The sequence below is a fragment of the Polyodon spathula genome, chromosome 29, assembly GCF_017654505.1.
Source record: "Polyodon spathula isolate WHYD16114869_AA chromosome 29, ASM1765450v1, whole genome shotgun sequence".
Taxonomy (NCBI): domain Eukaryota; kingdom Metazoa; phylum Chordata; class Actinopteri; order Acipenseriformes; family Polyodontidae; genus Polyodon; species Polyodon spathula.
In genome coordinates this window covers 295,152-304,542 of record NC_054562.1, presented here as the reverse complement: position 1 = coordinate 304,542, position 9,391 = coordinate 295,152, and the positions used below count along the sequence as shown (strand labels likewise).

Below are 9,391 nucleotides of genomic sequence, written 5' to 3'. Positions count from 1 at the left end.
CCCACCTGATTGACAACCAACCCGTTGGAGGTGGCGTTGAGGGTACCCCCCAGAACAACCCCCCAACTCCTTTCCCCCCCAGGCTGAAACCAACACCGTCCTGGATCCAGCGCTGAGGGTACGAGGCTGAGCCCGGGTGTCTCTCGTTGGCTCCCCACCACGGCGTTCCAGTTCCACCACTCGAAAGCCAGAATGTTTATTTGCTTGTTTTAACAGCGTTTGCTCGAAGGCAGCCCATGCAGGAGGGAAAGGGGGGGGGGGGGGGGGGGGGGACTTCCAAAAAGAGAGAAAGACAGTTTTGTCTTTCGAGAAGTTGTTTGTTTTTTTTTCCTTCGCTATCTGCTCCCGAAAAATCGCGCAGATCAGATTCAAAAGCCTGTCGATCGAGTTTCTGGTTGAACGAGATCTGTCGGGTTGCCCTCTTTACCTGGGGAGGAAAAGAGAGAGAGAGAGAGAGAGAGAGAGGACAAAGAAGAGGGGAGAGGACATAGAGAGAGCAAGAGAGGAGAGAGGACACAGAAGAGGGGAGAGAGACAGAGGAGAGAGGAAGAGAGGACATAGAGATTTAGAGACAGAGAGCAAGAGAGGAGAGACGAGAGGAGAGAGAGAGGGAGGGAAATAGAGAAGATACAGACAGCAGGAGCGAGGAGAGGATTGAGGGAGAGGAGAGAAAAAAGGAAGTATAAAAAAATCAAGTTCCTGGTGAAGCAATTAAATCAGGCTGCAAGATCTATTCTAGACCTCACCTAGAATACTGTGCTCAGTTCTGGTCACCTCACTACAAAAATGATATTGCTGCTCTAGAAAGATTGCAAAGAAGAGCGACCAGAATTATCCCAGGTTTAAAAGGCATGTCATATACAGACAGGTTAAAAGAATTGAATCTATTCAGTCTTGAACAAAGAAGACTACGCAGCGATCTGATTCAAGCACTCAAAATCCTAAAAGGTACTGACAATGTCGACCCAAGGGACTTTTTCAACCTGAAAAAAGAAACAAGGACCAGGGGTCGCAAATGGAGATTAGATTCAGAACTAAAAATAGGAGGCACTTTTTTACACAGAGAATCGTGAGGATCTGGAACCAGCTCCCCAGTAATGTTGCTGAAGCTGACACCCTGGGATCCTTCAAGAAGCTGCTTGATGAGATTCTGGGATCAATAAGCTACTAACAACCAAACGAGCAAGATGGGCCGAATGGCCTCCTCTCGTTTGTAAACTCTCCAGTGTTCTAATTTCTATTCCTGTTTCTATAGCGAAAAAAAAAAAAACTGTAGAGCATAATTTAGATCTTTTATTCATCATGTAACCCAAAAAGAAACTACACAATTAAATATTGCATAAAATGGGTCTAGCGGAAGGCAGGTTCTGCTGTAATAACTCAAAACATAACAAAAAAGAAGGAGACAGACGTACCATCCCCTGCTCCCCGATCAAAGGCTCTTGTCCGGACGGCTGCTGTGGGATGCTGTGCAGAGGTCTGATCTGGACTCGCGCCCCCCTGACTGACCGGACCGCGGGCCAGCGTCTTCAACAGATGGTAATGGGCGGCTTCGATCTCCTGTGGACAAACCAGGGAAACGAAAACAATAGATTGAGAAATAACATCAAAAACTGGAAACGTCTACAACGCGGCAGAAAAGACGCTCGTTAATTCCACAGCCCCAAAAATGTTTTGCATCATCACCCAATAGAATGAACTCGCTCAGCTTCATAGAGTCCAGTGAAAGCTGCTGAATAATGTTCCCTTGTTAACATATTGAATTGCACCCCCTCTATATAGAATGAACTCCCTCAGCTTCATAGAGTCCAGTGAAAGCTGCTGAATAATGTTCCCTTGTTATCATATTGAATTGCACCCCCTCTATATAGAATGAACTCCCTCAGCTTCATAGAGTCCAGTGAAAGCTGCTGAATAATGTTCCCTTGTTAACATATTGAATTGCACCCCCTCTATATAGAATGAACTCCCTCAGCTTCATAGAGTCCAGTGAAAGCTGCTGAATAATGTTCCCTTGTTAACATATTGAATTGCACCCCCTCTATATAGAATGAACTCCCTCAGCTTCATAGAGTCCAGTGAAAGCTGCTGAATAATGTTCCCTTGTTAACATATTGAATTGCACCCCCTCTATATAGAATGAACTCCCTCAGCTTCATAGAGTCCAGTGAAAGCTGCTGAATAATGTTCCCTTGTTAACATATTGAATTGCACCCCCTCTATATAGAATGAACTCCCTCAGCTTCATAGAGTCCAGTGAAAGCTGCTGAATAATGTTCCCTTGTTAACATATTGAATTCCACACCAGCGCTTCGTAGTTTTCCATCTACTTAACTGAAAAACTGACCCCCAATTAACTTAAGTGAAGTCTCTTACCCGCAGCTTGTGCAGTTTGACGGTCAAATTCTCAATGGTTACAAAGATGGCGTCCACGTTTCGGACCACGTGGCTCTCAGTCCCGTGCTCCCATTGGCTCGGCCTTGCTTCCCGGGCGTCCTCGCCTCCCCCCCGTCCCACCTGGGCGTCGTCCCTCCCTGCGGGCACGTTGCATGCAGAGGGCTCATCTGTGCTGGACTCCACAGGTCCTGTCGTCACCGCCAGATAAAACGTGTTTCCTGGCAAATCAAACGCCAGTCAGTGGTCGATCTAACATCCCTGGGGCGTTCTCTTTCGAACCGGTGCTTTCGCCTCGTTGTCAGCGCTGTTCCATGGGGATCGATGCAAGCCGAGGGGAACACGAAGCCTCTTTGTCTGGCTTGGAACCTGGTTTCAGGAGACTGGGTTTCCAGGCTGCTGCGTGGCACAGCAGGCAGGGAGACTCAGGTTTTGATACAGCTGTTTCAAACAAGGTCTCCAGCCGGGGGGGGGGGGGGGGGGGGGGGTCTCCTGGAACCAGGTTTTGAGTTCCCTCGGCTTTAGGTTCACGCAAATTGACAGCATATGTGTTTTTCCCCTGTTCCACGCAGCTCTGCGTTTACCAGAAGGAAGCAAACCAAACCGGCTGTCGGGTTCCTGAACGCAGCGTGACGGACAGGGCCTCAGCCAATCAGGCAAACGCTGGCTGTGTTTATTTTTTAAAGTGATCAAAAACGGGGTTCAGAAATGGGGAAACGCGTCTCACACGACTGGGGAAAACATTTCACGGAAATCCGAGAGAATGGAGAAAAAAATATATATATCAAAAACAAAAATCAACTGTCTGACATCTCAGTTACCGTCTCGACCGACTCCTCCCCCCTTCAGCTCGTCTGTCTGTGAACAGCCACCAGATTGGCTGGAGTCTAGGGTGACATCATCAGTGAAAGTAGAAGTGCCCGCCCCCTCAGCTGTGCAGAGAAGAGAAACAAAGGGAGAGTGTGCGCGAGAGAGAGGAGAGAAGAGAGAGATAGAGAGAGAGAGAGACAGAGAGAGAGATATAGAGAGGAGAGAGAGATAGAGAGGAGAGAGAGAGAGAGAGAATAGGGTTAAAACCACATACCAGGAAATTCACCACAAAGCACATGCAAGGAAGCTTGTGTTTTTATCCCAGACAGACAGACGCAGGGAGGTTTTTTTGCATCGTCAAGCAGCGCTGCAGTCCTGAACCTGAAAATTCCTGAAAACGTCATTAAAATATCAACTTTAAACGAGAATCGTTATACAAATTCACGTTTTATTTCCAAACTGAACTTCTAGTAATGCGTGTAATAATAGAGAACGTATTTATCGCACCTCTACAAGGATTTCTACAAAGTGTCTTTCTGCCTCATCTTGTCCAAACGCTTTCCTTTATTTACGCATGTTAGTCTGTGTGTCTCTCTCCCTCGCTCTGTGTGTCTGTCTCTGTCTCTCTGTGTGTGTGTGTGTGTGTGTCAGTGGCTCCGTTTGTGTGTGTCTCCACAGTCGTGGCCGATGAGCTCTCTGTCCTCTTCGTCAGCATTTCATTGTAACCCTTCTTAAAGCAGTATCTGGTACTAGGAGAAGTTCCTCACTCTCTTTTCATTGCATCAGAGAGGGCCGAGTGACTGAATCAGACAGCGGTGCGGGAGATGCGAGTCCTGTGACTCGGTTTAACTATTATTATGTGCGGATCTAAATACAACCCCTGCTAAACACACACACACACCTCCGACAGCTCCCCATCGCTGGAGAGAGAACAGAAACATTCATACCTTTCCGTACCACCCTGAAGCTCGGGTCCTTCAGGGGAGGGGCTTCTGTTCCCCGAGGTGCTGATTGTTTCCCTCTGGGATTGGGGGCGTGGTTTCTGGCTTCTTGATCACGCCCCCGGGTCGGGATTGGAGGGGAGGAGCGAGTCTCTCCTGGAATCTCCGTGGCCGTGTCCAGAGAGCCATCGCACCGTCCGCAGCGAACGTTCTTGAAAATCAACTTGCGAAGATTCTCGACTGAAGGGGGAAAAAAAATTTAAAAAAAACTTCAGGAGATTCAGCTCGCTGTCAAGCACGGCTAAAACTTTTAGCATCACCTAGAATTGCACGATTGAGACATCATTTAAAATATCTTTATTTTTATATGGCGCCTTTGACAAAGCGTTTTACAGAGGCAGGCTGTGAACTGTGCGTCATACGCAGAGTCACTTCCAATAGGATGTTGATTGAACATCTCAGCCGCAGGACGGGGCACAAGGAGGTGAAGTGATTCGATCGGGGTCCCACACAGAGTCAGTCCAGTGGCAGAGACGAGTTTTGAACCCATGACCTTCTGGTTACAAACCCTTGACTTTAGCCAAGGTTCCACACTGCCTCAGGGTGAGGAGGTGGAGTAGATGTGTATATATATAGATGAATATGAAAGACCGACCATCTTGCAATGCAGCGTCTGCAATCCCTCCTGCGAAGCTGGGAGCCGCAGATTCGGAACCGTGCTCCGTGACGTCATCGATACTGCCCTCCGATTGATCAACTGGAGGTGTGGGCGTGGTCACCACATCGGTGTCCTCCAGGGTCTCGGTTTCCATGGAAACAGAAGGCTCGACCAGGGGTTCTTAGGACAATAATAAAACAAAAATTAATTCAGCTCCGAAAGGGTTACACCTTGCTGTTCAAATTTAGTGCATCTTTACTACCTCTAACCATAATCTATAATCCCTACCCATACCCATAATCTCTAACCCTAACCCTAATCTATAATTCCTACCCCTACCCATAATCTCTAACCCTAATCTATAATCCCTAGCCCATAATCTCTAACCCCAATCTATAATTCCTAACCCTAATCTATAATCCCTACCCCTAATCTATAATCCCTAACCCTAACCCGATTCTTAGCACAGAGAAAAGAACAAGAGGGCAGAAATGGAAGCTGAGTAGAGTTTAGAACAGCAGGCAGGAAGCAATTTTTATTCCCCCCCCAACCCTGAGTTATAAATGCATGGGACAGCCGACCAGGTGAAGCATCTGAAGCACCTGGATTAAGAGAAAGTGCTTTTTAAACAGGTTCCCTCCAGTAAGGGAGGACACAGCGGCCTTTCTCCTCTTCTCAAACCTTTTGTTTTTTTTTGTTTTCTGTTCTTACCCGAGTTATAGTCCGCGCTTCCAGCTGTCCCCGAAGACTCGGGTTCCAGATCCAAACTGGACGAGCTGGAAAAGAAACCGTTTGCTGAAATTAAAATTTTAAAAAAACGAGATTCGTCGTGTGTCAGAGAGAGACAGAGAGAGAGGGGAGAGAGAGAGGGAGATTCGTCGTGTGTCAGAGAGAGACAGAGAGAGAGGGAGATTCGTCGTGTGTCAGAGAGAGACAGAGAGATTCGTCGGGTGTCAGAGAGAGACAGAGAGAGAGACAGAGAGAGAGAGAGCTCTCTGTCAGAGCTAGACAGAGAGGAGACAGTCTCTCTTCGTCTGTCTCTCTCTAGAACCAGGCACACAGAGAGAGAGAGAGAGAGACAGAGAGATAGAGATTCAGAGAGAGGGAGATTCGTCGTGTGTCAGAGAGAGACAGAGAGAGAGACAGAGAGAGAGATTCGTCGTGTGTCAGAGAGATTCGTCGTGTGTCAGAGAGAGACAGAGAGAGAGGGAGATTCGTCGTGTGTCAGAGAGAGACAGAGAGAGAGAGAGAGTGTCAGAGAGAGACAGAGAGAGAGAGATTCGAGAGAGAGATTAGCAGAGAGACAGGTCTCTGTCTCTCTCGTGTCTAAGCAGAGAGAGTTCGTCTCTCAGAGAGAGACCACAGAGAGAGATCTCTTCTCTCCTCAGAGAGAGAGAGAGAGAGAGATTCGTCAGTGTCAGAGAGCACACAGTCTCTCTCTCTGTCGTGTCAGAGAGATTCGTCGTGTGTCAGAGAGAGAGAGACAGATTCGTCGTGTGTCAGAGAGAGACAGAGAGAGAGAGACTCGTCGTGTGTCAGAGAGAGAGAGACAGAGAGATTCGTCGTGTGTCAGAGAGAAAGAGAGAGGGGTGAAGACAGACTAACGGCTCCCGTGTCGCTTCAACGACGGCTGTGTTTCTGTTTCTGGAGGAGAAATCGCAAAAGAGAAATTCGTAAACACAAGGAACACCGTCCCGACAACAGGAAGCGAGTACTCACCTTACAGCAGCTGGCCTGTGATTGGCTGGAGCTTGTGACTGTGTGGCCAATGAGACGGCTTCTTCCAACAAGTCCTTCCAACTACAAAATTTAAAAAAAAAAGGGTAGAAGATGGCTGTGAGCTACACTGGAGACAGAGAGAGACAGACAAACAGACAGAGAGAGACCGGGAGCCAGAGAGAGAGAGAGAGCGACAGACAGAGAGAGATCCAGAGACACAGAGACAGTGCGACAGACAGAGAGAGAGAGAGAGAGACAGACAGAGATCGCTTGTGACTCACGTGTTTTTCTCTGATGAAGTTCCAGCCACCAGTTCATAGATCTGCCTTTCTGACGTGCTGATTATAAACAAAGCCTTCTTGTCTGAGAATCAGAGAGGACAGGAGTTTAGCGAGCACACACGCGCACACACACACACACACACACACACACCAACAACTGAAATTCCCTTTTGCGAAACAGTCAAAAAGACTGTGTGGTGTGGTGAACACCAGATTATTAAACAACACAGTCAATTAACACAGGAATTATATTTCTGCCTCAAATTAAAACAGGACTGTGCCTTCGTGGACAGAAAAAAAAACATAAATCCACAGTAAGAAGTACTGATGTGGCTGAGCCTTTACCAGGGGAGACCCTCGGGGACCCCTGAGCTCCCCTGACTGCGTGACTCCCCCCCCTCCCTGCACACCACGCGGCCGTGCCTTTACCAGGGGAGACCCTCGAGGTGGGGGGGGGGGGGGGGGGGGGGGTCCCCCAAGAACTCTTAAAGTGTCTGAAACAAACAAACACACATCTCTTACCCGTAGCCACCATCGGACGAGCACCGAATCCAGTCGGACGATGGGACTGAAGAACATTTTGAGGTCCGATCCTCCTCCCAGTGTCTTGGTGGGGCATCGCAGGACCAGCCTGTCATCGACTCGCTGCAGCAGGACCAGCAGATCTTCCAACAGGAGCGCTTGCAGCTCTGAAACGCAGACATCGTTCTGCAGTCAGCACACGTGTTAGTTACCCGAGATGAAAGCAAAGATGAGGTTAGGGTTCGACAATTCAACTCCTTTACTGAGTATAAACTGCTGGGGCCAAAAGATTTGCATCACCCCTAGGAGTTCCCGCATCGAGAAATAAAAAATCAAACTGTACGAACATCATTTAGATATTTAACATCATGTAAAAATCAAAGAAACTATGCAATGATCTCGCATAAAAGTCTATAACAGAAGCCATAATTGTAGTATGTTAGATTTCGACAGACAGGCAGGCAGGCAGGCAGACACAGACGGTAATAAAGCCACGTACCGATGGTTTTGTCCTTGCTCACCCTCCACGTCAAGGGTCCTTCGTGGATCATTCGTTTTGTGGTCAGGTCGAGGTTCTGAAGTGAAAGGGTCATAAAATTCAACGACAAAACGCTTCTAGACGTCCGACGGCTTCAAAAGCCGCAGCGAAAGACTTCTAGCTTGCAAGCTGTCAGTCCCGGACTTCGTGAAGCTTCAGTATTTCCAGACAGACAGTCATGTCAAATCACTAACTCATCCTTTCACACACTGTACAGCAACGGCCAAAAAGTTTAGCATCAGCCAAAAAAACACCGGTTAAGAACGGCCACTTCAATATGCGTTGCTCTTGTTAACCCTTTGCAGTCCTGTCCGGACCAGGTCCGACATTACAATTTTCCCTTTCCAGTGCGACGTCTGGACCCTGTCCCACATCATCAAAAACACGTCAAGCACAGGTCTCGAGTCGTTTATTCTCCGGAAAAATGAGAGAAAAACCTTTCAATGGCCGAGTGAGACAGAGAAGAGAGAGAGAGAGAGACAGACACAGAGAAAGACAGACAGAGAGAAAGACACAGGGAGAGGAGAGAAAGACAGAGAGAGAGAGAGAGAGAGAGAACGAGAGAGACAGAGACAGACCTTGAACTGTGCTGCGACGGGATTGGTTGTCCTCTCCAGAGGGGTGAGGTCCAGCTTGCGCTGGTATTGGTCCAGCCGGTGCCTGTTCTCCGTCTCTTTGACGGCCTGGTTGACCAGCTTCAGGATCCCGCGGCAGCAATGCTGGGCACACTTCAGCAGAGGCAGGTCTGGGTTCAAACCTGACACAGAGATCAGAGTTACTCACACGCTCTGCTACAGCTGCCCTGCACTGCAATCCGCTTACTTCTACTGTACAGTGCTGGACAAAAAGTTATGCATCACCTTCTATATACATTTCCCTTGTTAACATATTGAATTGCACCCCCTCTATATAGAATGAACTCCCTCAGCTTCATAGAGTCCAGTGAAAGCTGCTGAATAATGTTCCCTTGTTAACATATTGAATTGCACCCCCTCTATATAGAATGAACTCCCTCAGCTTCATAGAGTCCAGTGAAAGCTGCTGAATAATGTTCCCTTGTTAACATATTGAATTGCACCCCCTCTATACAGAATGAACTCCCTCAGCTTCATAGAGTCCAGTGAAAGCTGCTGAATAATGTTCCCTTGTTAACATATTGAATTGCACCCCCTCTATATAGAATGAACTCGCTCAGCTTCATAGAGTCCAGTGAAAGCTGCTGAATAATGTTCCCTTGTTAACATGTTGAATTCGATCAGTAACCCAGTGGGAAAGAGAGAACGGCAAAAGAAAATGAAAAAAGCGCTCACTGTCAGTGTACTTGATGATATTGCCCAGCAGCAATGGGTACTTCGTCAGCCTCTGCATTTCAGAGACCAGCAGATCCTTTAACTGCAACCTCCTGCACTGGGGGTTAGCTTCACACTCCTGCCAAGAAAAACAACACCCTCGACTAAAACTAAAACCAACCTGACTGCCTTTAAACCAACTCTCCAGACCCGCCTGTTCTCTCTTGCTCTCTGCGCTC

At 47.9% G+C, this 9,391-nt stretch overlaps 1 protein-coding gene across 1 annotated transcript in view; it reads right to left on the bottom strand.

The window, feature by feature from the left end:
• Positions 1 to 76: 76 nt before the first annotated feature.
• Positions 77 to 9,391, bottom strand: part of arhgef11 (Rho guanine nucleotide exchange factor (GEF) 11) — a 32,441-nt gene continuing 23,126 nt past the window's right edge. The window contains 14 exon segments of the mRNA XM_041231914.1: positions 77 to 427; positions 1,416 to 1,560; positions 2,377 to 2,615; positions 3,216 to 3,326; positions 4,152 to 4,385; positions 4,801 to 4,983; positions 5,515 to 5,579; positions 6,523 to 6,603; positions 6,804 to 6,885; positions 7,326 to 7,329; positions 7,332 to 7,492; positions 7,825 to 7,900; positions 8,442 to 8,620; positions 9,174 to 9,291. Of these exon segments, the coding sequence (XP_041087848.1) occupies positions 369 to 427; positions 1,416 to 1,560; positions 2,377 to 2,615; positions 3,216 to 3,326; positions 4,152 to 4,385; positions 4,801 to 4,983; positions 5,515 to 5,579; positions 6,523 to 6,603; positions 6,804 to 6,885; positions 7,326 to 7,329; positions 7,332 to 7,492; positions 7,825 to 7,900; positions 8,442 to 8,620; positions 9,174 to 9,291 (1,737 nt within the window). The 3' untranslated portion in view covers positions 77 to 368.